The sequence below is a fragment of the Phascolarctos cinereus genome, unplaced genomic scaffold, assembly GCF_003287225.1.
Source record: "Phascolarctos cinereus isolate Bilbo 61053 unplaced genomic scaffold, phaCin_HiC Scaffold_4;HRSCAF=312, whole genome shotgun sequence".
NCBI classification, from domain to species: Eukaryota; Metazoa; Chordata; class Mammalia; order Diprotodontia; family Phascolarctidae; genus Phascolarctos; species Phascolarctos cinereus.
In genome coordinates this window covers 698,428,597-698,456,457 of record NW_027555847.1, presented here as the reverse complement: position 1 = coordinate 698,456,457, position 27,861 = coordinate 698,428,597, and the positions used below count along the sequence as shown (strand labels likewise).

Sequence of the window (27,861 nt, the reverse complement as noted above, 5' to 3'; positions counted from 1 at the left end):
GGCTGACAGAAGATGTGTATTCTGCCAGGAAGCTGAAAAGGGGCTTATTAAAAAAAAGTCAGAATAATTCACAAACGCTTAAATTATGCAGTGTGACTTCGCACATTCCACCCACCACATTTCATACAAAAGCATCAATGACGAGCACTTTCATTTCCTTTGCTAATAGACACACCTCCACAGAGGGGTAAGAAGCCCCATACTGCGTGTGGGCAGATAAACAAAAGGGCCCACATCCTGGCTTGGCCACCTACTAGCCGTGCGACCTTCAATGAGATACTGGAGCTCTCTGTGCCTAGTCTCCTCTTCTATAAAATAGAGTTTAGAGATACACCACCCGCATCTTGGGGATGTCAGAAGGAACGCTCTGTAAACCACAGTGCTAACTAAAGAAATGTGTGGTTGTCATTTTTAACTCAGACAGTGACTAAAACACTTCCCCTTCCTGGCACCGTTCATTCCGCTACCTCTGGAACTCAAGTCACCAGTACTGGCTACAATGTTAATGGTCATAATATTAAAGCCTTGCTTCAGGAATAAAGTCCCAGGTTTTGCTGATCCCTAGGACAAAGCAACTTCCTTCCAAAGGCCACCTCCCCACTGCAGGCTCACCGGCACAAGAGGGAGCTGTGCTGCCTGCCATTCCAGTAGACTTAACGGAAATGACCCTTGGCTAACCATTCCCCTCTAGCCAGACCACTAGCAAGTAGGACGGCTGAAATTATCATGAGAACAAAATTAGATGGTAAACTCACTCTGAAAGGGCAGGAGCTACCTCATCTTAGCTAAGGTACACAGATAAACATCTAGCAAGGACACAAAAAGAGGCAAAAGACAGTCCCTGCCCTCAAGAAGCTTCCGATCTGAAGGCGGAGAACACACACAGGCAAGCTATCTCCAGGATAAACAGGAAATAATCGAGAGGTGAGGCACCAGAATTGAGGAGGTGGGAAAGGCTTCCTGTAGCAGATGGATTTTAGTAGGGACCTAAAGTGCCCACACAGGTGACCGAGGGACAAATCCGCACAATGACAGAAAGCGTGCAGGCCGCCTCTGGGATGCTCTGCCCAAGGTCTCTGGCATTCACGAGGACCAGAGAGGCATCGATCCTGACTCGGAAGAGCCCTCTGAGGTCTCCGAGTACAACTCTCTCATTTCACCGATGAGGAAATGGAGGCACAGAGGCTGTGTCAATGAGTTATTCTCCAAGATAATATTTATTTATGGCTCTTCCATGAGAGAAACAATTTATAAGTGACATCTGGTCCCTTCAACCTAATTCTCATGGGTAACACCAAGAAGTTTTTTTTTTTTAACATTGTACAGAGGATGAAAACAGAAAAAATTCACATCCTCTAGTTTCAAAGCCTTCAAACATTCACTACATCCAAATACAAAATATTAACAATTTCAGCACCATTCCTGAATATCGGTATTCTAGCACAAACAGCATGCACAAACCAGACAAATACAGTAATTCAAACAAATCTTGTACAGAAAACTTCAGTAGTCAATGTGTAGGGGAAGATGCCAAAACACTTTGAAACATATAATTCAGGATACAGCAAGGCTCTGTTTTGATGCTGGCCACTCCTAAAATGTGATAATAAGATAATTCATATATGCAAGGGCTCATTTAGGTGTAATTACAGATAAACACACAGACTTCAGAACAACAAGACACTACAAAGTAGGATGCTCACATGCACAATCTGGGAAAAAAAAAACCAAACACCCAACTACTCACCAGCTATTTCCACGATATCCCCAGGAACTATGTCTTTGGCTTTGATCCGCTGGACACTCTTCCTGTCCTGTCGATAAACTTTGCCCATTTCAGGTTCATATTCCTTAAGAGCTTCAATTGCATTCTCAGCATTTCTTTCCTGTAAGAAAAAAAAATGTTAAATGCCTACCAACTAGTAGTTAAAAACAAATGGAGGAAAAAAAGACATTTTAAGAAGTGTTGTTGATGGCAACACCACCATTAATTAGCAGAGCCAAGCCAGATTATGAATTATTGACCTCTTATTGTCATCAAGTTCGTGAAGTCCCTTTCTAGGTCAAAGAGCCAATCCAATCTAGAACCACTAAATCCAGTTAAAATTACAGTCTAGAAGAATGCCAGAAACCTGTGTGGTCAAGGTCATTCTGTGGTTCAAACAATTCACAAATGTCAACATCATTCTGAAGAAAATCAGAATTCAATTCAAGACTATCATGATCTTACACTACATGGTCTGATCAAACAGATGGAGGACAAGAAAAAAGGAGGGAGCAGCAGGAGTGCTTGGACACCCTCTGCCCTCTCGAGGCATTTTCAGAAGCCAGGGTCCTCAGATCACAGAACTGAGAGCTGGAAACCTCAGACATTATCTGCCTCAACCCTATTATTATATAGATAAAGAAGAAAACATAAAGAGACCTGCCCAAGGACACAGTTACCTTCCTTCAAGAAATCATATCACTTCCCACAAACCCTAGAAATGCTGCAGACATCTTCTATTTATCATAAAATGACCCAATTTTATCACATCTGATAGTAAGCTTAATCTTATAAAGCATTTTTTTTGGTGTTGTTATTGTTGTTATTTTAGGCAATGGGGTTAAGTGACTTGCCCAGGGCCACACAGCTATTAAGTGTTATGTGTCTGAGGCTGGATTTGAACTCAGGTCCTCCTGAATCCAGGGCTGGTGCTCTATCCACTGCACCAGCTAGCTGCCCCTTATAAAGCATTTTTGTCAGGGATATTTCCACTCTAGCCTATCCTACACACTAACCACAACATGGTTTTCCTTAAGTGCAGATTTCCCTCCTTTGTTTAAGATTTAAAGCCCTGCACTACCTGGACTCAAACTGATTTTCCAACCTCACTAGATGTTTTTCCCGCTGGCCAGAGCTCTCTGCTCCTCACATCCCATCCACGTACCCTTGTGCTGACTTTGCCCCCATAGGATTCCTCTCTTCCTTTAAGATGGAGCAGAGGCACCATCTACACCAAGTCTTCCCTGACCCCTCCCTTACCTGTTAGAGGCCCACCTCCCTAACTACCTTGTTTTCTTTATTCTCTATTTATTCTGTATATATTTGAATATGTAGCCTATGCCTAGCTCAGTACCTAGCACAGAGTAGAAACTGAGAATAAATGCTTGATGGCTGATTGGGCCCTCTTCCCTCCATGCTCATTTGATGACCAGTTACCATGGGTCTAATGATCACTTCCACGCTTGTCGGTAACTACCAGACCTCCACATAGAGACACAGTCTCCTCTTCCAAGTCCGTAGTCCTGTGCCAGCAAATCGAAACCTGCCTGTTGGACAGTTCAAATTCAATGCCTAGTGGGTACCTCAAACTCCACACATACAAAACGCATTCTCCTATTTCTGTTGAGGGGTACCCCCATCCTTTGGTTACCCAGTTCTAGATATCTGTGAAATCATACTCACTGCTCCCATTCCACATTTCAAATTGGGGCCAAATCTTGTCATTTCTACCTCACACCCATGCCCTCTTCCCTGAACTCCTGCAAGACCCTAATGGATCTCCCTGACTCAGGTCTCTCCCCAGTACAACCCAAGCTGTCAAGTGATTTTCCTAAAGGAGAAGCCCAATGCCCCCGCCCCCCACTCAACCGACTCCCTATTGCTCCTGGGCCTGGCTTTGACAGGCCTTTCCAAGCCTGCCATACGTCACTTCCCTTCCAACCCTCTGAGGTCCATCAACATCAGTCTTCTTGCTGTGTTCCACCACACCTCGGTGTTTGACGTCCGTTACGTCCAGAATGCTCCTGACTCCCTCTTCTCCTCTGACTCTAAAACACCCTCAGTAAGACTCAGCCCCAGCTCAAGCCTCCTAGCTGCTAGTACCTTGCCCACACACAGCTGTGCATTCATTTTGTACAAACACGTAGAAATGTATCAGTCTCCCTGACTGAACAGAAGCTTTTGTGGGCGGGGACAGTTTTGTCTTTTGAGTCTTTCTAGCAAGGGGCACGTTTGTTGCTGTTCAGTTGTATCCCACTCTTCATGACCCTATTTGGGGTTTTCTCATCAAAGATACTGGAGTGGTTTGCGTTACCTTTTCCAGCTCATTTTACAGATGAGGAAACTGAGGCAAACAGAGTGAAGGGACTTGCCCAGGGTCACACAGTCTGACACCGGATTTGAACTCAGGAAGACAAGTCTTCCTGACTCTAGGCCCAGCGCTCTATCCATTGCTCCACTCAGCTGCCAACAAAAGCACCTGGTACACAGCAGGCAACTAATAAATGGTTGTTCAGGCAGTTCTCAGATGAGGAAATTAAAGCCATCCATTACTGACGAGCCATAAATGACATCATAGATTATTTTGAAATCATTATGTTAAATATGCAAAAAATTAAACCTAATATTTAGACCTAAATTGACATTCTAAACCATTTCAAAAAAAACATAGAAACTAATATGTTTACATTTCAACTTTTGTTTAACTGGGAAAATGATTCTTTGAAATGCATAGCCTGCCACTAATATGTACTTTTACTTCATTTTGTTCTAGCTAGAGAATGTCATATTGGCATTTTTTTGGGTTATTTTTTAACATATTGCTTGTTTTTGTACTGTTACATTTTAAAATTGAAAATGGACTGTTAAAAATTGTATAGGACCAATGCCTCATTAATTTGATTAACATATATATTTATATGAACATAAGTATAAATGTACATATACACACACATAGAAGAGCCACAAAGAAACCCATGACAAAATGAATGTGAATGTTCTTCCTAAAATATTTATTTAGAAAAATTATTTCATGTTTCTGCATCTATCATGTAAAATTATTTTAGTGTCACAATACTGAGTAAGTTATTTAAAGAAAACCATAATGTAACATTCAAGATAATGAGCTACAAAAATTCAGCTGGAGTTTTCACTGTACGGCATGCTAAGTGTAAACCCAAGTTAAACATCTTGTTAATGGCCATTTGTAAATTAAAACACTACCACTACCACTTTCAAAAAAAAGAAATTAAAGCCATCTACAGTCATGAAAAAATGGTCTAAATCACTATTGATTAGAGAAATAAATGCAAATCAAACCAACTCAGAGTTACCATATCACACATATCAGATTGGCCAACATGACAAAACAGGAAAATGATAAAGGTTGGAGAAGATGTGGGAAAATTGGAACACTAATGCATTGTTGGTGGAGTTGTGAAATGATCCAACCATTTTGGAGAGCAATTTGGAACTATGCCCAAAAGGCTATAAAAATGTGCATACCCTTTGACCCAGCAATAGCACTTCTAGGGCTATATCCCAAAGAGATCATACAAATGGGAAAAGGACCCACACGTACAAAAATATTTATAGCAGCTCTTTCTGCGGTGGCAAAGAATTGGAAATTGAGAAGATGCCCATCAATTCGTGAATGGCTGAACAAGTTGTGGTATATGAACGTAATGGAGGTATAAGAAATGATGAACTGGGTGACTTCAGAAAAACCTGGAAAGACTTGTATGGACTGATACTTAGTGAAGTGAGCAGAACCAGAACTGTACACAGTAACAGTCACATTGTGTGATGACTAACATTGATAGACTTAGCTCTTTTCAGCAATGCAAGGATCTAAGACATCTATCTCCAAAAGTCTCATGATGGAAAATGCTATCCACCTCCAGAGAAAGAACTATAGAGTTTGAATGCAGATCAAAGCATACTATTTGCTATTTTTTTCTTCCATTGACTTTGTTTCTTCCTCTTTCTGGTGGTTCCTCCTATTGGTTCTAATTCTTCCTTACAACATGACTAATGTGAAAATTTGTTTAACAGGAATGTATATTGTATAGCCTATATCAGACTGTGTGCCATCTTGGGGAGGGAGGCAGGAAGAGAGGGGGAGAAAAATTTTAAACTCAAAAGCTTAGGGAAGTGATTGTTGATAAATCAAAATAAACTAATGAAAAAAAAAAGAAGAAAAATAAATAAAGAAATAAATGGTTGTTGATTAGGTATGCCTCACTCTACCCAATTCATTCTTCCACAGAATCACAGACACAACAGCTGGTTGAAACCTTAAGAAGGCTGTTTAAATGGAACTAAAAAGGCCCCCCCTAAAATATACTAATATATTATAGTTATGCTAAATTGAGAAAAACTAAATCTAAATACATGAAGGAATCTTACAATTCAAAGTAGTCTTGTACACACAAACACTCTAAAAAGCCAATCAAGACGCTCATATATTAGGTTTGTTCAAAGTACTCGTGGGTGGAGAAGAACACACCTATGTTTCTGTGCAACTAGGCAATCTGTTACATGTCCTGGATTCTGAGGCCCAAACAATAAAGTCACCTTTCCACGACCCTCCTCCCCTTGCAGGGATAGTTCATGCCTCACTGAGGTTTGGGGAAGAATTGTAAGCACTGATGATGCTGGGTTATAAGCAAGTTTAAGAAATTTCCTTCTTTGTCAATCCAGGCAAATTCAAAGCTTCCTTTTGCCTACACTGGGGACCTGTAGGGTGAAGAACTTCACCAGATGGCTGAAATTGAAGTCTATTCTTGAGAGAGCACCTAAGTCACACTTTCACCATATTAAACACAACAAAAATGAGCAAAGAAGCTTTCTCAATAAGAACATGGAAAAGCTTAAACATTCCACGTTTCTAGAAACAAAAGGCCAATCAACGCCAATTAACACTTGGTACATTCCCTACCACTATCTTTAAAAAAGAAGTTGGAGGAAAGAAATTTTGTTTTTGTGTGGGGTCGGATTAAGGAAGGAAACAAAAAAAGAGGAAGGGGAAAAGATAAATCACTGTACATAATTTAGCCCCAAATTGTCTAAGCCAATTAAAGAATTTGGGTATAGGTGCTTAGCATAAATGAATACAAGCCAGCCTAGTTTAATGGAATGGAGAGGGAAGAAAGAAAGGGGGTTGGGGTTCAAGAATATATTCTGCAAATGTAAAGAATGCTGAAGGGTTTTTTTTAAGCAGCATTTTATACGATTTTGAGGTAAAGTGAATTGTCATTGAACAAATCCAATCTTCCCATGCAATTCTATCATAACAGAAATGTGTTCTCTTAAGACACATTTTCATCCTTGAAGGACAATTATATTTGAGAATATAGCAACATTTAAAAATGTTATTTCAAGGGCAAGTGTTACTATGTTAAATGTTACCAGAAAAATCAAATCATGTTAAATGTGTTATTATTAGTAACAGCTAGCATTTGGTTTGCAAAGTGATTTACAAATATGATCTTGTTTGATCCTCACAACAACCCTGAGAGGTACTGGCTATTATTATCCCCATTTTACTGATAAGGAAACTGAGGCAGGCAAAGGTCTCTGAGCCCAAACTTGAACTCAGGTCTTCCTGACTCTACCCACTGCACCACCTAACTGCCAAGATTTGTCAAAGGTAGAACAGAAAAAGCTGTCACTGATAATGTCCAAAGGTTCCTTTTAGGAAAACGAACCTTTGAGGCTGCCCCACTACTTACGTGTCGAAGTTCAAGATTTTGAGCCCAAGAGTCTTGACTCTGCCATATCACAATCCCTAGCATTAAGATCACAAACCCCATCATTCCCGTCATGTAAAGGGAACAGACAGGCCCCCAATGAGGTCCCCAGCCCCATCATTTCTTCCCAGGCATCATTCACTTGTTTCCCCCACCTCACTTGGCCAACCTCTTTTCAAGACATCTTTGCCACCACCTCAGCCCAAGAAGCTGAGAGCAACAGTGGAGAGAGAAGCTTGACCTCAATGTCTTAGTGAGATGCACACAAAGGTCAAGTCCCATGACAATCAAAAAATTTGTCCCCCCCAAAATTCTACAAAGCTTGCAGGGCCAGCCTCCACACCCCACCACCCATTAACACTTGTCCTACAAGCAAGAAAGCTGCAAGTGAGTGCGTGGAGCGGCCCCCCAGCGCTGCTGTCCCACCACCACCAAACTCATCTCCCATTTCTTTCCTAAAAATGAGCTCTTCCTTCTGCTTCCTCATTTCTGCCAGCTCAGAATGACCTTTGGACATGGGAGTCAAAGGCCAGTCAAGCAGCGAGTCAGTCTTAGCAAATGAATGATCAAATGTGGGCGATCATCACTTTGCACCTTCTTGGGCAGGAGTCACTGCCTCCCATTCTAGCCAAACTTCTGCAACAGCTCCTCTGGCTCCCCAGCCTCCCCTCCTGCCCAGCCATCCCACATCACAGCACTCTCGGTATCTTCAGATACCTTTGGGTTACCGATGTCTCCAAGCGCATCAGCATCTACCTGTAATACAGGTAAAGCAATGGTCCTGGAAATACTGCCAACCCATCTACTTCCACTACCATCCTAGGGCATTAATCCCCACCTTGCCCTGACCCCCAGCTATGCTTGCTGAAGGGCTCTGAGCCTAGCTTTGCCTTAGACACTGCAAGGGACACATGGGAAATATAAACCACGGGCCCACAAAACAACACAGAAGACATTCCTATTTGACTTTGAAACACAGTGTATCACGTTTCTGTAGTAGATTATTGTCTTAGAGGCCATACTAAATTTATTTATTATTATTCTTGGTTTATTCTGTACTGTACGCTCTTGGAGAGGAGAGACTTTCTCATCTTTATTTCCAGAGCTCAGCACAGAGCCTGGCACAAGGTAGGTTCTTAATATTTATTAAGTCAACTTGATTATAATCCATGAGCACAAACTGGCTGAGTGACTGGAGGGGAAAAGAGACCATACTAGGATGAACAATTTGCAGCATCTTCCCCATGAAGCACATGCCAAAATCACAAGTTGATGCTAAGGTCCTAAAACTGTTTCCCAGGAGTCAGGAAAACCTAAGGAAAAAGATCTTCTAGCTCTCTGGTAAGCCAGGTAGCTTCTTAGCAAGCTACCGAACAGAGAAAAAGTAATTAAAAAATCACAGGAGGGGAGAGAAAGAGACAGTTTTGCTGCAGACAAAAAGAACCAGCCTGCTTCCTTTTACTGAATCCCTACAGAAGATCACAGATCTTAGATTAGAATAGACAGGGACCTGCTTCTGGAATGAACGAGAGGACGGGTTAACACCATCACCCACTAGTTACGCTGCTTTGTAAACATTGCGGCTTACCTGCCACACGCCCACAATGGCATTGGCCACTAAAATGAGCAGGATTACAAAAGGCTCCACAAAAGCTGTGATTGTTTCTTCGCCTTCTTCAAACCAGGCCAGGACCTGCAAAAGCAAATGACATTTGCTGCAGTGAGCGGAGCATACTATGTTCCACTTTAAGGTGCCACACGATTTTTCTTAACTTCCCCAGAAAAAGCCCAAGAGCAGTAGGGTGTTTGCAACCAGCACCAGGCTGCTCATGACAATTCATGGATATTCAAAATGTACCAAAACCATGTACTGAGTGTTTGAGCATTAGCAGAAAAATACAGCCACATTCATTTTCAAGGCAGCCAGAGATACAGGTTGTCACCATCCTAGTTCCCAAACCTTCATCTGGATTGTTCTAATGACCTAGCCCCACTGCCTCCAATCTGTTCACCCTCTAGTCTACACAGCCCAACTAATCTCCAACCAAAATATCTCTAACCATGCCATCATCTTGCTAGAAAACCAAACACAAGAATCCTGCAGAATCTCAATAGCTCTCCATTACCCAAAAGTACAACCGACTTCAGCTGGTGTCCAAGGCCTTCCATGATTGGCCCATAACCTATTATCCCTACCTCATCCTCTCTTATCCAACTGCCCATCCTACGCTTGATGCCTCCTGAAGCCTTGAAGGATGGGCAGAAACGGACAGGCCATGGGAGTGTAGGTGGAAGGTCCGATTTTGCCCATCCTTCCAGACTCAAATCAATCATCTCTTTCATGAGACCCTGATTCCTGCCTGAGGGCAACCTCTTCCTTCTCCAAGCCATCATAGCACTTTGTATCTCTCAACTCTTTCAACGATTAACATATTAATCTTAAGCGGTAAGTGTTACAAAGCACCTTCTTCCGCAACCACCAGCAAAAGAAGAGACTGAGGCTCCCAGAGCAGTTAACTCACCCAGAGTCACATGCCTGCTCTGTTAGACTCTACTTTCCTTGAGTACAGGGTTCCAGTCTTATCCTTCTTTGGAGCTCTCCCAGGATTTATCAAATACTAGCTTTCGAGAAAAGTTACATACATCTAAACCAACAATACCTACTCCTAACTGAAAACAGCCAAAGACGGTCAAAGAATATAGTAAAGAAACAACCTGGCTACTCGTTTGAAATCATTTGAATCGGGAACTATTGGTCAGCATGGTGGCTTGTACATAGGAAGCAGAAATGGTGCTAAATTAACGTGGTGCTAAATATACTTAAAAAAAAAAGACGAAGGCCGAGTATCATTATATTCTCAAAGCAATTTCTAGAGTTCAAATTACCATTCGTGTACAATCCAAAGGGGAAACAAGTAATGAAAAGTATGCTAAAGACACCAGCTAACTAAAAGTTATTTAAATTCTCTTAAGCAGTAGACATGATCATGATATTTTAGAATACCTGAGATTCTTACCCCAAGTTTATTTTTCAGATTTCTTGAAAACTGGCTGAGAATAAAACCACTCCCAGGCAGTGCAGTAACTTTTTTAAAAGATAGGTTTTGTTGATACACTTTTTTTACATCATCTCCTTTCCCCCTGTATCTCTCTTTCCCAGAGAGCTATCCCTTATAACAAAGAATTTTTTTAAAAGAAGGGGAAAAAATGAGCAAAAATCATTTTTAAAAAATCAGACACTTGCAATCTCAGGAAAAGCATTTTTCTTTTTTTCTAATAGTCTACTTATTTATTTTTCTTTTTTTGGTTAGGCAATGGGGTTAAGTGAAGGAAAAGCATTTTCCAAGAAGCATTCAGACACATAGCACAACCCCAGGGCAGCTAGGAGGCACAGTGGATAGAGCACTGGGCCTGGAGTCATGAAGACCCAAGTTAAAATCTGGACTCAGACAATTCCTAGCTGTGTGTCCCTGGGCAAGTCATTTAAGTCTGTTTGTCTCCTCTGTAAAATGAGCTGGAGAAGGACATGGCAAAACCCCAAATGGAGTCAGAAAGAGTCAGACAGGACTGAAATGACTGAAGTACAGCAAAGCCCAAGTTCAAACATTAATACAGGATTCCAACTAAACCAGGTAATGATGGGATCATATTAAGAGGAGTGTGCTACAAAACCGAAGACCAGCAGACATTGCCCTAACCCTACTGGTGCCAAAGCTGGCACTACAAGGTCAATCACCCCACCTCTTTAATTGAGGGACAGGTGAAATATAAAGAGTTGAAATGAAAGCATTCCAATATGTTAGGACAGAGAGTCTGTATTTTAAACAGATACTTGTAATGGTGGCTAATAAGAGTTCAACTGATCTAGTTAGTAGGCAGTGAATATAATCTTTGAACATTTTTGGAATTAATGGTAATAAAAACACGTCTGGCTAAAAACCTTGCCACAAGAAATTGGTATGGTCTTATCCAATGAGAATTCAGTGCCTACTGTTTAATGGTTGTAAGGGCAAGGTACAGAGACAAAAATGGGGGAAAAATTGGAATATAGCCAAATTTCTAAAAAGATACTGAAAATACTGAGGCAGGCAAACCCCAAGGAGAGAATGAGAGAGGGCCCGACCGTCTAAAAGGAGGCTCTCTGACACACAGCACATTCCTGCAGCCCCTGAGGACCAGGCCTAGTGCCAAAAAGACAACTTCCCTGAGGAAGTGATAAATTGTAATGGATGCAAGATGGCAGCTGCTCTGCTGCTAGTCTTCCCAAGGCTTGCCAAGGAGAGTGTATTAGAAATAGAAACTTAACTCTCTAGCTAGGAAAAAAAAAATTGTTGGACTTGAGGAGAAGGGCCTTTCTTAAAGGTCAGTGAGGCATTAGCAATTCGAAGATAAGCTTCGCACCTTGTTAGAAAGAGGCTGAATTTCCTTCTTGGCAGCAGGTCTCAAGGCACACATTTCAGTAACAAACTACAGGCCTTTCCCGGCCTTCTCAGCTGCTGACGTCTTCCAGGCTAACTTTACCTTCCGTGTACTCTGTATGTGACTGTCTTCTGCATCAGAATGTAATCCTCCTGAGGACAGGGACTGGCTTACATATTGCCAGCAATTAACACCTATGCGTCAATAAATGCTTGTAGCCACTGACCTAGATTTTGCTCTTTTATGTGAGAGCAAGACAATGCTAGTTTGTTTAAAAAATTTTTTTCTATTAAAAAAAACCTTCACTGTGTTTTTCCTTTTGATACAAATCTAAGACCTAACACAAAAGACTTCTATTTGATGAGTATTTTGGAAGAATAGAAAGGATCTATGAAGATGTACTGATTATTGCTGATAGAACTCCCCTAACAGGCTTACCTTTAAGGACAGGAAGTAGCTGCTAATCATTTCTATTACAAATAAAATTAGAAAAAACTAATAATGGAGCCTTCAATATAACCAAGGATGGAAGAACACATCAAAAGACAGTCAACCAAGTATGGTTTATAAGGTTAAACAGGAAAAACGATGTTGATTTCAGACTATAAACCCACAGGAATCAGCATCATTAACCACACTGGAAGCCAACCACATACAACTGGCTAGTCCAACCAACCCAAGTATTTCTTTGAACCCGAGTTCAGTCCTCTGTTCTAGGACCTGGGGAGTCAGGGAAGGAGGGGGCCTCAGAGAAGTATCAGTGCTGGCACATCAGAAAGGGGGAGAGGCTGGAGAGGTTCAGGAGGAAGGCAAGCCAGAAGCTGGGAAGAGAACAGGAGATAACAATGAAATGGTAAGCAGCTTATGAAGAGGTAACGATCACATCTGAGGTTCACTGCGGCTTATCAGAAGCTGGACTAAGCAAATCTAGGTAGGAAAAAGAAAAAAAATCCCTAGCACTTTCCCACAAATTAAAAGGTAAGCAGCAGCAAACACTGACCTTAGAACCCCAGGGTCACTCCATTTATGTTCTCACTCCTCTGTGTGCGCGTGTATCTCTCGTTCTTTCTCTGACAGACAGACAGACACACACACACACACACACACACACACACACACAGATACATACATAATTCTAGACTGAGGGCCTTCCCCCAACACACTCTGTGGTGAATATTGCAGCTAGGTGGCATAGGGAACAGAGTACCGGGCCTGGAGTCAGGAAGATTCATCTTCCCGAGTTCAAATCTAGCCTCAAACACTTCCTAACTGTGACCCTGAGCAAGTCAGTTCATCCCGTTTGCCTCAGTTTCCTCATCTGTCAAATGAGCTGGAGAAGGAAATGGCAAACCACTCCAGTATCTTCACCAAGAAAACTCCAAATGGGGTCACAGAGAGTCGGACACAACTGAAGTGACTAAACAAATCCCTAAAAGTCACCAGTGTAAAAATAATTGCAATTTCCTATATTCCGCTATAGCAGAACATTAACCAGAATTAACAGCTTACTCTCTGGTTTAGCATGTCAAACAGTCCCAAGAAATATCACATAAATGTTTAGGCAAGGGGAATTTTTACAATCTAAGAAGAGCCAATTACACAACACATATTCCCATCTCTATCAGACATGCATCAAAACTTCACATTTACAAAACACATTTGTTAAAATAAAAGAAATAATTAGGCATCACTTTTTTTTCAAAAGAAGCTAATGTAATAAGAAATTAGTTACACAGCACAGCAGTTTTTCTTCTGCCTCTTCATATCTGCCTTGTTCAGCTACTCAAATTTAAACAACTTTCATTTTCAAATTGTTTCCCAGTCATTTTTCTCAAAGAATCACAGAATTCACAGTTGAAACAGGCTTTGAGTATCAACTAATCTAACCTCTTCATTTTATAGATAAAAAAAATATGGCTTAGAGACGAGTTCACTGGCTCAAGGTCACACAGTTATTAAATAACAGAACAGAGATTCGAATGCATGACAAGACTCATTGTGCTGCAGGCCCCAGAGAATTTAAAATTCAAAAAAGATGAGAATCCTGTATAATTTCCAGCAGTGACCACCATAAGATAAGTGGGATGGAAAGGTCAGAGAAGATGCTGCTTGAAATACTCTGAAAATGAGTACAAGAATTCCAAGAAACCATAAACTCTATGGACATTTTACGATAAACTATCCTTTCAACATCCATCACATGCTAAGTTTTAAAAACATACTATACTATATACAGACTCTCTCTCTCTGTATAGAAATATACTGAGAGAAAGAGAATGAGAGGAGAGAGAGAGGGAAAGAGGGGGAGAGGGAGGGAGGGGGAGGGAGAGGGAGAGAGAGAAAGAGAAGGAGAGGGAGGGAGAGAGAGGGAGAAATATCCTACATTTGAAATCGAACAGATCCTAAATGAGACCCAACCATCTCACCAGCTCAACTAAGATTTCCAACACTGACCTCTGTGTTACCAACATCAACCACTCAGTAGCTAAGGTTAATTTTGCTTCAACATATACATGACCTCGCTTTTGATGTAACATCTCACTGGTCCCAGGGGTGGGGGGATGGGGTGGGGCTCGCCTTGTGAGCCCCAAGTACAAAACTGTGTTGACTCAGAAATGAGATTTTAAAAAACCATTTCAGCCATCTAAAGGTGTAAGACATTCCCCAGTCTAAATATTCAGTTTGCCTTATTTCGTGAAGTTAGATCAAATTTGATTCTACTCAACAAATTGTGAAGAGCTCAAGGTAAGGCAGCAAAGTCATTTCCAGCGCTCTTTGGCTGCCTACTGTTTATTCCTCTTGTAAACTATTCAGGACTATTAGCAGTTGCTCAGTCCCTCAATGAATCCACACAGCATTTGCAGTTAAAAGCTCAAGTACATGGTAGTGTACTTCTCACATGCAAACCAATTAACCTACACCAAAGAGGATCTGAATTTGTTCAGATATGTTAGAGTTAAACTACGTAATTTAAGTTTAAAAAATATCGGGGAAAAGAGCCACATTAGGAGGTTGGGAGCAATTCGGTAGGCTGAGCAAATCATTTGCTATGATATCATGCCTCAACTTTCCCCTAAGAGAAGAATCCAAGGGCCAGACCCTAAAGGTAATTAATGGCACTGTCACGGTAATTACGACACACACTATACTTAGTGGGGAAAAGCTCATTTTAGGGTTACAGCACCAAAATTGTGTCTACTGAATGTTTGCTCCTCTTAGATCTACCCTTTGGAAAACAACTCAGATGTCTACTGTTCTAAGTCAATGGCTTGGCCGATTCCTCAAATCTCCTTCAGAGAAAAGACAGCTAGAGGAAAGATGAAGGTAGCCCTTTGGGGCAGCTGGTATCCTGTCCAACTGCCAACAAATTCACCTCAAGTGGGTTGTTTGGGGGTTTTCTAAAGCCATGCCTGGCTGAAAATCAGAGGCACACATGCCGCCTGTACATAATGCAGTCACATTAGGCCCAATCCTTCCTGTCCTCAAGTTGTGGGGGAAGAAAAATTTTTTGAATGAGACTGTTTTATTTCAACCAGAGAATCGAGTTTTCAAAGCTCTCCTTGCAATTCTTCAAGGGCCTCTATCTACCACATTATACAAATGTTCTCTGGGCTCAAAAAAAGAATAACCCACATGAGAATTTCACGACGAAGAGAACAAATCAGTTAATAACTTATCAAGAACATTTTCGCCCCCATCACCTCCGGAGTCTTTCATTCTTTGCATGCATATCTCTCTCTCTCTCCTTCTCTCTCGTTTCTTAGCAACCCCACTAGCTCTTGCATGCAAACGGAGACTCCCCAGCTCACACAACCAGGAAACTGCCCAGTTCTAACATTATGTCCATGGAACAGGGCATGCCGAACTTTGTCCTTTCCATCTGAGGAGTTCTATCTGGTACTCAGTCATGTCCGGGAAAGTTGGGGGGGTCCAACTTAGATGAACATACCACCACCCTGAAGGGCAGTGACCAAATTTGGTCAACCCCAGAGCCATCACCAGCGTCATCATTCTTGTACCCGTCAGAAGCAACTGTCACCTTGCTATTACCAGAAAGGGAAACCAACTGGGAATATTCCTTTGGCAAGTGCTATTTACAGATGACAATGACCCCATCACCATCTTCATGTGATCTTATAACTTGTTAATAAGGAGCGGCCAAAATTTAAAAATAAAATAAAATAAAATTTAAAAGGCCTAATAATTGGGAAAAAACCCTTTGCTTTTAGAAGCTTATTTGGCTCTACAATATGTGTTTGGAAAATCTAATCAGCTTTAACTGCCTTAGTTTAAAAAAAAAAACACCCTCAGACCGAAGCATCCATTCTAAAATAAATCAATAGTTTATATCCTATGAATACAAATGGTTAACACCAAGACAGTACTTTGACATGACATTTTTGCTTGCTCTTTTCTGCTTTTAGCTTTACAACTTTTATCCCTGCAATATCTGGCTGACCAATACTTTTTAAAAAAAGAAAAAGACATTTTTTATACTTACAAAAGATATACAGGCTGCCAGCAGTAAAATTCTAACTAATAAATCTTCAAACTGTTCAATTACAAGTTCCAATAAGGTTTTCCCTATAATAAGAAATGCAAATTATTATAACAGTTATCTTAATAGCCTCGGCAAGAAACAATGGAAAAAAAAACTTTTAATCAAATGACTTACCTTCTTCTGCTGGCAATTCTGTAGAATGCAGAGATTTGCAAGGGAACATGAGAGAAAGAAAAGAAGAAAACATTAACATTCGGTTTTTTCTAAAAGAAAAATTGTTTAAATTTAAACATCTTCCATTCTGGAAGATAAAACCTTTAGCTAGAGTAGACCAAGGACCATCTTTTCTGTAGGTGACAATTAACAGAAAGATACAATTTTATTTTTGGTTAATGACCTTGTGCCTACATTTCAGACTGAAACCCAGCCACCTAAGAAGGGGACCCTAAAAAGGAGACATATCAGCCAGGTCACCCCTCCTGCCAGATGTGTGTGTGTGTGGGGGGGGTGACCGGAAGGTCAGAGGCTTCTCTAAGTCCTAAGCCCCGGGTCCACGGGAGGTCGATTTCTCCTGACAGCTCATTGATCAGTTTCTCATTCCCCAGAGAAGCGCTGGAGCTGCGTGGGTGATTCACCAAGGCACAAAAAGAAGGTCAAGGAAAAGGGGCCAGGGACAACACGACGGCCGGCATCGGATTGCGGTGGCCCTCCCGAGCCCCCCTCCCCACGTGGGGAAGGCTCGGGTGAAGGGGGGGGGTTCGCAGCGAAAACCCGGGCGGGGAAGCCCGGGTGGGAGAGACCCACGAGGTGGAGCCCCAGTCAGCCATCTTCCCTCTCTCTTAGGCCGCCTTCCCTGCCAGATGCGGACTCCACACGCCCAGACTCCCGGCCCCGGCCCCCCGACAGCCCCCTCCTCCGCAGAGGGCGGGGGAGGGGAGCCCGGGGACCCCACTAGGAGGGGCTGCCTTCTCATCCCTCGGGGAGAGCCCCCAAAAAAGGCTACGGGAGGCCCCAACATGGGGGGGGTAGTTGGCTGAAAAGCGTGGGTCCCCCTCCCCTCCTGCGCAAAGCGGACAACATCCAAGGGTGGGGGGCGGGAAGGGAGGGATGGGTCTGCACCCCCAACTAGGAGGGGCTGTCCTCCACAAAACGGGAAAGGACCCCAGAGGCACAAAGGAGGGGGCTTAAGAACGTGGGTACCCCCTCCCAGGGCCCACTACAAGGAAAGGCTGAAGCCCCTCTGCGGGCGTGTGTCAGGCAGCCCCCTCCCCCTCCCCTTGCCGCAGCGGGCGAGCAGGCGAGGGGCTGCGGGCACGCACCGTTGGAGCCCCAGCGCTCCTTGAGCTTCTTGACCTGCTCCAGGCTCAGCCCGGTGCTCTCGTTGACGCCAAAATAGCCGAGCACCTCCTCCACGGTCTTGGTGTGCGCGTTCTCCATGGCTGCGGAGCCCGAGCCCGAGCCCGCCCGGGGCCGCCTCCGACTCCTCCCGCCCCGCTAGGACGCGCTCGGCTCGGCTCAGCAGCAGCCCAGGCTCACGAGGGCCGCCGGCACCGGAGGAGGCGGTGGCAAGGCCGGTTGCAGCGCTTTCCACCCCCCGCACCACCAGGAGCAGCAGCAGCAGCAGCCGTGGCGCCGCCGCCTCCTCCTCCTCCTCTGCTGCTGCCTCCTTCCGCTCCGCCGAGCGCTGAATCACCCCACGGGCGCCCTCCCCCCCGCGGCCCCGGGGCAGGTGACGCCGCCCCCCGCCCCGCTCGGCTCCGCTCCCCTCGCCCGGCTCCTGCCCGAGCCCGGGACGGTGCCCTCGATCGCCAACCGCCGCCCGGCCCGGCCCGCGCCTCGAGCCTCGCTCGCCCGCCCGCCGGCCGCCGGCTGGGCAGTGGGCCCCCGCTGTCGGCCCGGCTCCGGAGGCGCACCGACGCTCCCGCCCGCGGAGCTCTATCTAGCCGGAGCGGCGCTCGCTCCGTCCGCGGAGCCCCCACCCCAAAGGGCCGCGGCGGCGGTGACCCGAGGAGGAGACTGCGGCGAAGGCGGCGGCGTCGGGGACGGGAGCGAGCGGCGCGGCAGCGACGGCGACGGCGACGGCGGCGGCAGCTCTAATAGCATTTATTCGCTGCTGCCTCCCCTCTCGCCGCCGCGGCATGTGGACGCCGCTCATTGGCCGAGAGGCACCAGCGCGGCGCCGGCGGCCGGGCCACGCCCCCTGCCTCCCCCTTCTCTCCCCTTTCCTCCTCGCTCCTCACCCCCGCCCCTCCCTTTCCTCCTCGGCTCCAGCCCTCGGCCGACTCCCTCACCCACGCCGCCCGGGCCGACGCGCGGGCCCCGCCCCCTCCGGCCGGCTCCGAGGGCCCGGATCGAGGCTTGAGGAGCCCCCAGCGCAGGCGCACTGGAACCGCTGGCCTGCCATTCCGAAGCGGGCTTGGCGGGCAGAGGAGGCGCGGGCGCGGGGGCTCCCCTTGAGGGAGCGCCCGGACGTGCCGTCGTGAAAAGCTGAGAGAGGGCTGGGCAGGTCATGAGGGCCCCTTAGGGGTCGCGGCTGTTGATGTCCACCTCAGACTCCGGCCGTCCCGTGCCCACAGGCCTCCCACGAGGCCTAACCCAGGACTTGCCTCCGTGGATAATCTCCCCTTTCTCCATCTCGAGCTTGTTTGTACAGCTTTCCGCCCTTGCCTCCCGTCCTCCTCAGACTGTAAGCTCCCCGAGGGCAGGGACTGCCTTTTGTCCTTCTTTGTACCTTAGCCCTGAGCCTGGCACACAGTAGGCCCTTCAAGTTAATTGACCTATTGAGTGGGGCAGCGGCTTCTGTTAAGACTTCCGGTGAAAGAGAGCCCTTTGAACCTTGAAGACCATCCTATTGCTGGGAAGCTCTTCCTGCTCTACAGCCTCAATCTGTCTCTTTAAATCCAGCCCTCTGGGGTCAAGCAGAACCAGGGAAGGTCATCTTTCCTTTCCATGACAGCCTTCGAGGAAGATGGCTTCATGTTTCCCCTAAGTCTTCTCCAGGCTGACAATGCCCAATTCCTTCAACTGGACTTCATAGGATGTGGATTCAAGGCCATTCACCCTCCTCCTGGACATCTTCTGTACATTCTCCAGTTTGTCAACGGACTTCTTGCAGTGTTGTGGCCAGGACTGAACAAAGGGTTCCAGACATCTTCTGACCAGTGCAAAGGGCAGTGAGCCTGTCAGCCTCGTATTCCTGGGAGCTAGTCCTCTTAATATGTGAATTAGAGATATATTAACTTTTTTTTGGGGGGGTGGCAATATTGACTCATTTTGAACTTGCAGTCCACTAACTACCCCAGTATCTTCCCTTCCAGTCAGTCCAAGGTCAAGCAGGTCATAAAAAGTCTACACTAGAACTCAGATCTTCAGTGTGTCTGTCAAGAGTTTGAAATCTGCCTCCAGCCTGGGGTATCCTGGGGGGGAACAGTGGTGTATGTGTATCTTCATAATTCCCTCATACCAGCTTCTTCAGAAGACTGATGAAATCCAAATTATAGCACTTTTTATGTGATCCTCAATCCTATAAGGCACCAATTAACAAGCATTTATTATGCACTTGTTAGATGGTGGCTATTGTGCTAGTTGTTGAGTGTAAAAAGACAAAACTGAAACAGTTCCTGTGCTCAAGGAGCTCAGCAGGGTAAGTATGATCAATCCCATTTTGTAAATAAGGTAGCTCAGGTTCAGGGACTGAGTGACAATCAAGGGAATTGAGGAGCTGAGACTAGAATCTCAATCTTCCTGGGTTTTGTTTCTTTCCCCCACTATGTCAATGAGGGTAGGGGTTGGGGGAGGTAAGGAATGAAGGAATTACCTTCCTCTTGTACTATGTGCTTATTGTGTGTACACTGTTTATGCATGTTATCTCTCCCCTTAAGATGTGAGCTAGGAGCAGCTAGGTGGTGGCAACGTAAAGCACTGGTCCTCAAGTCAGGAGGATCTAAGTTCAAATCCAGCCTCAGACACTAACTGCGACCCGTGGACGAGATATGAGTTCCTTGAGGTCAGGAAACATGTGTTTGCCATTGTGTCCTCAGCACTTATGTGCCTGGCACGTGGTAAGTACTTAATAAATGTTTGTTGACTAACTGACAGTGACCTGATATTACTGTGGTGCAGGATATGGACAGAGAGAAGTACTGGAGAATGTAGTTTGGTGAGATCAGATGAATCACAACATATTGGGGAATCTGGTGCTGCCCTGAATCCAAACTCTGGAGCTCTTACAATTATACCGTGCCCCTCAGGAAGATGGAGGGTGTAAAGACTTTAGAGGACTCATCTGGAAGTAGCCCAGAAACCACTGAACTCTGGGTCTTTGGGAAATCTCTGAGAGCATCCAATTGAACGACTCTGGAGAGGAGCCATACCTATGGGGTATTCAAATGATTTAGATCAGTTTAGAGGTTTCTACTCCAGTCCATTTTAGAAATGAGAAAACAGACCCAGGGAGATTTTAAGGGACTTGCTCAAGATTGATCTTAACGTCATTCAAGTAAGGTGCTATTCACCACTACCTTCTTCTTACCAGACATTGACTGACCTCAGAATTCTCTGTACTAGGTTGAAAATCACTAAGGCCACAGGAGCTGGAAAAGTAAGAAAGGGAAGTGCTTTCCTGGGGCAGTAATCCCACTGTCCTTTACCCCGGTCAGACCACATCTGCAGTATTGCGTTCAGTTCTGGGTATCACATTTTGGGCAGGACATTGATATGCTGGTACATGTTCAGAGAAGGGCAACCAGGCGGAAATCTAAAACCTTGCCCCATGAGGATTGGTTGAAGGAACTAGGCCTGTTTAACCTAGAGGAGACTTAGCAGGGGCATGAGAGCACTCTTAAAATATCTGATGACCAAGAAAAGAGAACAAGCTTGCTTTTGGTCCCAGGAGGCAGGGAACCGAAGATTCAGAAAGGCATGTCGGGGTCCATTTAATGAAAAACTTACTAAAAGAGTTGTTCAAAAGGGGAATGGTCTGCTCTGGGAGTTAGGGGGTCCCCCATCATCTTGAAGAAGAGGGGACTCTGGAATATAAGTGAATTTGGATAGGTACTGAATTCTCTTCTAACTCTGAAAGCCTGTGATCATCCTCCATCCATACCTGAACCAGAGTCTGTACTGTAATGTCTCTGACAAGTGGTCATTCAGCCTTTGCTCAAAGACCCCTAATTTCAGGGCTCCCCCTGTTCCTGAGATGGCCCATTCCATTTTGGATAGCTCCAGTTATTAGGAAGTGTTTCCTGACATCCCTGCTAAACTTAATATGTCTTTACAACTTCCACCTGCTGCTGTTAGTTCTGCCTGTCAGGGTGGAGGGCTGGCAAACAGAAGACTTATCCTTCCTGCATATGAAGGCCTTCAAAATGCTTAAAGGTAGCTATCGTATTCCTTCCCCACCACCCAGCCTGTCCTATCATCTGCTGTTTTAGAGGCATCCTGGGGTGGTGGAAAGAGCATTCAATCTGAAATCAGAAAACCTGTGTTTGCATCTCACCTCAGTCCAGTACTGCTTATGTGGCCTCAGGCAGGTCAACTCCGTGGGCCTCCATTTCCTCATCTGAAAAGCCCCTTAAGAAGAATTGCACTCTGCCTGGTGAGAGTTAATAAATACTTTCCTGGCAAAAGAAGAGGGGAGAATGGCATAGTAATTTATTATTATTATTTTTAACACCCACACTTGGTCTTATGATACCACTTGTCTGCATTAGAAATCACAGGTTGTGATCTGGGAACTTTTAAATAGCTATTGCAGTAGCATAGAATGCCTGAGTACTTAGTTCTCAGCAGCTCCTGGGTTGGGAAGATGGAGGCACTGATGCGATAACGTTAGGTATATTTTCTTTTCTGTCACTTTCTCCAGCAGGGGAAAGGAGGGCCATTTTGCTCCAGAGCCTACACTTTAGCTGCAGATATTTTGTTCACATGTTCTTTACAAAACCCACATCTCCCTGACATAAAGGAAGTTTCCCAAATATAAAGGAGTTGCGCCACTTAACTGAGGGTGGAGAGGAGGGACCTCTGCACGGAATCCACGAACAAAATATGTGCAAATTAGGTTTTTAGAGACGAGCAGCTTTCCTGCAGCAGGTTGCCAAAGCAAAACATTTTGTCTCTCTATCTGTAGAGACAGAGCACACCCTAAGAGCCACAGGGGAGAGCCGGCTCAACTGCCCCAGAGAGTTCAGCCTGAGGATTGGAAACCGATTAATTCCTCCAGCCAGATGCAGGTCACATTGCACTGCCCAGCTGAATGAATCGCGCACGGCATCTCGTTTCATTATTTCCAAGGAGTGGAGGCTGGCATGAGGTTTTGATTGATACCTGGAAGGTTAAAAAAAAAACCCCAACAACCATGAAGCAAGCAAACAAAAATTCTTGTGTATGGTAATGCGCCAGGTGAAGCAAGGTGGAAACTGGTTAGGTCACAGTCATGGAGCAACTTTCTGTGATTGTTCCAGGGTGTTGCACTTGAGGGGTGATGGCTACTTTCTCTCTGGTAGCACATCCGCACCATGTGTAGCCAATCCCAGTTATCTCTTCTAGCACTACCAGGAATAGAAGGGTATTACATATTTTTTAGGCATTGTGGAACTTGCATGGAAAGTGCTTTCTAAACCCAAAGGCCTAGAAAGCTGTGAGGTTTATATATAAAGGTAAATTATTATTATTAGTAGTAGTAGTATTATAATAGTTCTGCACCCAAAGGCTAAACTGGGATCTAGATCCCAGTTCTGTGATTCCCCCACCTCTTTACCTTAGTATTCTTATCTGTAAAATAGGAAGTCTTCTCTAATTACCTCCATAAATCAATAAATAAGAATTTATAATAATAGTCGGCTCATGTAAAGGTTTGAAAAGCACTTTTTGTGTTATTTCATGTGATCCTTACAATAACTCTGTGAAAGTGTTATTATTACCCCTAATTTGCAGATAAGAAAGGTAAGGCTCAAAGAGGTCCCACAGTAAGGGTGAGTCAGCATTTGAACTCATGTCTTTCCAAGTACAACTCCAGCAGTCTATTTCCTAGGCCACCTAGTTGCCCTGTTTATTAAGTGCCTCCTATCTGCTGGACATTGTGCTAAGCACTAGAAGCACATATTCTGTCAGGAGCAGAAAGCAAGACAAAGACAACATGTAAACCTCATAGGACCACAATTCTAGAGCTGGAAGTGACCCTTGGAAGTGATCTAGTCCAACCCCGTGTGTCCAAGGTCATTGGGTAGAAGTGGCAGAGCATGGAATCGGAAACCATGACCCCACCCAGGGCCCATTCCACTATGTCATGCTGCTGTTGCAAGCAGTGGCATACGTGGCACTTTGAGGTTTGCAAAGCTCTTTATAAACATTTTCTTATTCAATGCTGGTTTTAAATCTTTGATCCTATAAAGATGAGAAGAGTGATGTGACCATAATAACAACAATAGTCATAATGATAAGTGAAACCCCCAAATATTCTTGTGTATTTTCCAAATAAACTGCACTGAAACCAGTGCATCATTACAGGCAGAACCATTGGTCACAACCACCCAGATATAGCGTCGATCCATCAACATTTAAGAATGACATTTAAAAAATATATATTTTCAGTTCCAAATTTTCTTCCTCCACTCCCTCACCCATTGAGAAGACAAGAAATATGATAACAATCATACATATGAAGTCAAGCAAAATATATTCCCACATTAACTATGTTGCAAGAGAAAAAAAGCAAGAAAAATAAAGTGAAAAAAATATTCCTCAGGCTCAGAGTTCATCAGTTCTCTCTCTGGCACTGGATGACACTTTTTATCATGAGTCCTTTGGCATTGCCAGAGACATAATAATCGGAGTAACTGAGTCTTTCCCAGTTGATTGTTGTCATAGTATTGCTGTTACTGTGCACGATGTTGTCCTTGTTCTCTGCTCACTCCACTTTGCATCAGTTCATACAAGTCTTCCTGAGTTTTTTCTAAAACCATGCCCTTCCTCTTTTTTTACAGCACAATAGGATTCCATCACATTCATCGACCACAACTCGTTCAGCCATTCCCCAATGGATGGTCATCCTCTCAGTTTCTAATTCTTTGCTACCACAAAAAGAGCTGCCGTGAATATTTTTGTACACATGGATCCTTTTCCTTTTTGTTTTATCTCCTTGAGATAACAGACCAAATAGGAATATTGCTGGGTCAAAGACTATGCACAGTTTGATGGCTCTTTGATCGCAGTTCCAACTTGTTCTTCAGAATGGTTAGATCAGTGCACGGCTTCAACAGTGCATTAGTATCTCAAGTTTTCCACGTCTTTTCCAGCATTTGTCATTTTCTTTTTTCTGTCATGTTAGCCAATCTGATGGGTATGAAGTGATACCTCAGAGTTGTTTTAATTTGCATTTCTCTGATCAATAGTGAGTTAGAGCATTTTTTCTTATGACTATAGATAGCTTTGCTTTTTTTGTCTGAAAACTACCTGTTCATATCCTTCGACCATTTATTAATTGGGGAATGGTTCTTACTTTTATAAATTTGGCTCAGTTCCCTGCATATTTGAGAAATTAGGCCTTTATAAGAGAAACTTACTTTAAATCTCCTCTCCCCCCCCGTTTTCTGCTTTGTTTCTAATCTTGGCTGCACTGGTTTTGTTTGTGCAACATCTTTTTAACTTAATGTAATCAAAACGATCCATTTTACCTCTTGTGATCCTCTCCATCTCTTGTTTGATTATGAATTCTTCCCTTACCCAAAGATCTGACAGGTAATTTTTTCCATCCTTCCCTAATTTGCTTATAATGTCACCCCTTATATCTAAATTATGTACCCATTTTGAGCTTGTCTTGGCATATGGTGTGAGATGTTAGTCTAAGAATCACATTTTTAATAGATGTGACATATTGACTCATCAACCCCCCAAATACATGGAATAAAAAAAAAGCTTTCGAAATATAGAGACCTAGCAGAGGATATCAGAGTCACGTGGGAACAGGACACAGTACATGTCATCACTGTATGACTTGAGAGTTGTGCCACAGAGGCTACAGAAGATGAGGTTGTGTCCTAGTACTCCTATTAACTTACCCAAAGTAGTCATTTTTATCTGTCTCTGCAATAGCACCAAGGTCGTTAATTAAGTGCTTTTTGCATGTGTCTGGTATTGTGCTAGATAGCAAATGGCAAGAGAGTGACTTGTTCTACCTGAACCCTATTTTTAAAAAGACAAGAGAATTAGATAACAATAACAATAAAAACCTAGCAGAATAAATTAGAATAATGTGAGAATGCAAAGAGGTACCTATTATACCTGTGCCTTGGAGCTGTCCCAGGGATGCTTTCAGTGAGTCTATAGCAGACATCCCTTACTTACATCTCAGTATTTTTGTTTAGCTACAAAAGGCAGTTATTTTATCTACCTGTGCTATTAATAGTCTGTAGGACATGAAATGTAAAAGAACAAGACCAGTCTAGTAACTTGTCCTGGGTCTGTTCTGTCAGAACTCCACTGAAAAGATGAGAACAAGATGATAAGAGCTGACAATTACCTGGCTCTGTAAGAGAGTTCTGTGAAATGCTTTGCAGGTGTCACTTCATTTGATCCTGGCCACCCTGGGAGCATTATTATTCCCACTTGGCTGATGAGGACACTGAGGCTCAGTAAGGCCAAGGGGAAAAGAAAGCCCATAGCTTTAGGACTGGAAGGGCCCTTAAAGGCCATCTAGTCTAACCCTTTCATTTTACAGATAAGGAAATGGAGACCTGTAGTTAACCACAGAGGCTAAGTGGTTGTCTGGGTGGCACAGTGGACAGAGCTCGGGACATCTGGCCTCAGCCACATACTTTCTGTGTGACTGGGCAAGCTGCCTAACCTCTTTCTGTTTGAGTTTCTTCAGCTGTAAAAATGGGGATAATTATAGCACTTATTTCCCAAAATGTAAGGCACTTTGAAAACCTTAGAGTAACAGTGCTACTTATTATTTTGTGACTTGCCCAAAGTTGTATAACTTGTGTCGGAGGCAGGATTTTGAACCCAGGTCTCTTCTGATTTCAGGTCTAGTGTGCTTTCCATTATTGCCCCCACCCTGCTCTACAGTTCTTAAAACAATAAATACAAACCTATCTCTGGGACCACATTTGAAGCCCACACCCCCCCCTTTTTTTTTTAAACACATCATCTTCCAAGGATGCTTTGTGGAATGATCATGGAACATGATAATTTCAATTGAGTCACAATTATAGGTGACCCATGCGGCAATGAAGAGACACATGGTGGGAGTAAGGAAGTCGCAGCTTATTACCAACAACGAACCGTACTCGTGATATCTTAAAAGCTACCAAGTGCATGAGAACTGACTTCATGTAGCACTTTAAGGTTTGCAAAGAGTTTTTACATACATTATTTCAAATGATCATCACTGCGACTCAGTCCTCCAGGTAGTATTATTTGCATTTTTACAGATGAGGAAAATGAGGCTTACAGACATGAAGTGACTGGTCCTTGGTTATACAACTGGCAAGTGTTAGAAGTGGCATTTGAACCCGAGTCTCAAGGTCGAGTGTTCTATCCATTATGCCTTACTGCCATTCATACGATGACACCTGGGATTGGAAAAGAAGAAAGGACAAGTCATGTGGCAAGAGAGAAAGATAACAGAAAGCCCAAGCATTGCACTGGTACCCGCAAAGTGTTCTCCAAAGGCCTCTTGACATTCATCTGGCATTTTAAGGTTGGCAGAGCACTTTACAAATATCTCCTTTGATCCTCAAAACAACCTTGTGAGGTAAGTGCTATTCTTATTCCTATATTACAGATTAGGAAACCGAGGCATGAAGATACCAAAGCGTTGGGTGGAGTCTTCATTGAGATTTTGTGGCAAGACATGGACATGCATTGCACAGGATAAGAAGCTGTGGAGGGGCACCTGTGCAGAAAGCGGCCACCCTGAGGAGATCAACAGAGGCATCAGCACACTGAATTGTAGCCTCGGCTTACCCAGGATGCAGTTATCTCACTTAAAAATGGGCTTCATAGATGCTCTTTCCAAGGTTCGCTAGATGGCTGGGCTCAACGTATAAACCGAGTGCAAGACAAGGATGGAAAGAAAGGGAAACTGTTACAGGAAATTGGGATTCTGAAGAAGGAAGGATTTGATGAATGCTAATAAAAAGAGAAAGGAGTTCATTGGCTGGCTGACTGACTGGAAGTAGGCCAGGGGGCAAAGGCTTGGAGTCAGGGAGCATGAGCTGAGAGACATTTTGTCCCTGTAGAGCAAAGGAAGACTTAACTAAGGAAGTATGCGCGTGAAACGCAAGGGAAGAAAAAACTTCTAGAATAAGATTCAAGTACCTGCACAAAGGAAAGCTGCAATGAGGAGCCAAAAGATTTTACCTGAAATCTAGTTTAAAAAAAACCAAACAACAAAACACGTTTGGTCCTGTAAGGAGAGGGTAAGA

At 43.9% G+C, this 27,861-nt stretch overlaps 1 protein-coding gene and 1 long non-coding RNA gene across 3 annotated transcripts in view; one reads left to right on the top strand and one right to left on the bottom strand.

The window, feature by feature from the left end:
• Nucleotides 1–17,962, bottom strand: part of ATP2A2 (ATPase sarcoplasmic/endoplasmic reticulum Ca2+ transporting 2) — a 62,653-nt gene extending 44,691 nt beyond the window's left edge. Inside the window, 5 exon segments of the mRNA XM_078154291.1 lie at nucleotides 1,748–1,886; nucleotides 9,104–9,208; nucleotides 16,436–16,518; nucleotides 16,610–16,627; nucleotides 17,755–17,962. Of these exon segments, the coding sequence (XP_078010417.1) occupies nucleotides 1,748–1,886; nucleotides 9,104–9,208; nucleotides 16,436–16,518; nucleotides 16,610–16,627; nucleotides 17,755–17,872 (463 nt within the window). The 5' untranslated portion in view covers nucleotides 17,873–17,962.
• Nucleotides 17,963–18,391: 429 nt separating this feature from the next.
• On the top strand, nucleotides 18,392–24,173 carry LOC110196848 (uncharacterized). Of its 2 annotated transcripts, none has more exons than XR_013486479.1 (2): nucleotides 18,392–20,496; nucleotides 22,563–24,173. It is a non-coding gene; the product is annotated as an uncharacterized LOC110196848 (long non-coding RNA). The 2 variants fall into 2 exon arrangements; XR_002321328.2 differs by having other exon boundaries at nucleotides 18,392–22,031.
• The last annotated feature ends 3,688 nt before the right edge of the window (nucleotides 24,174–27,861 follow it).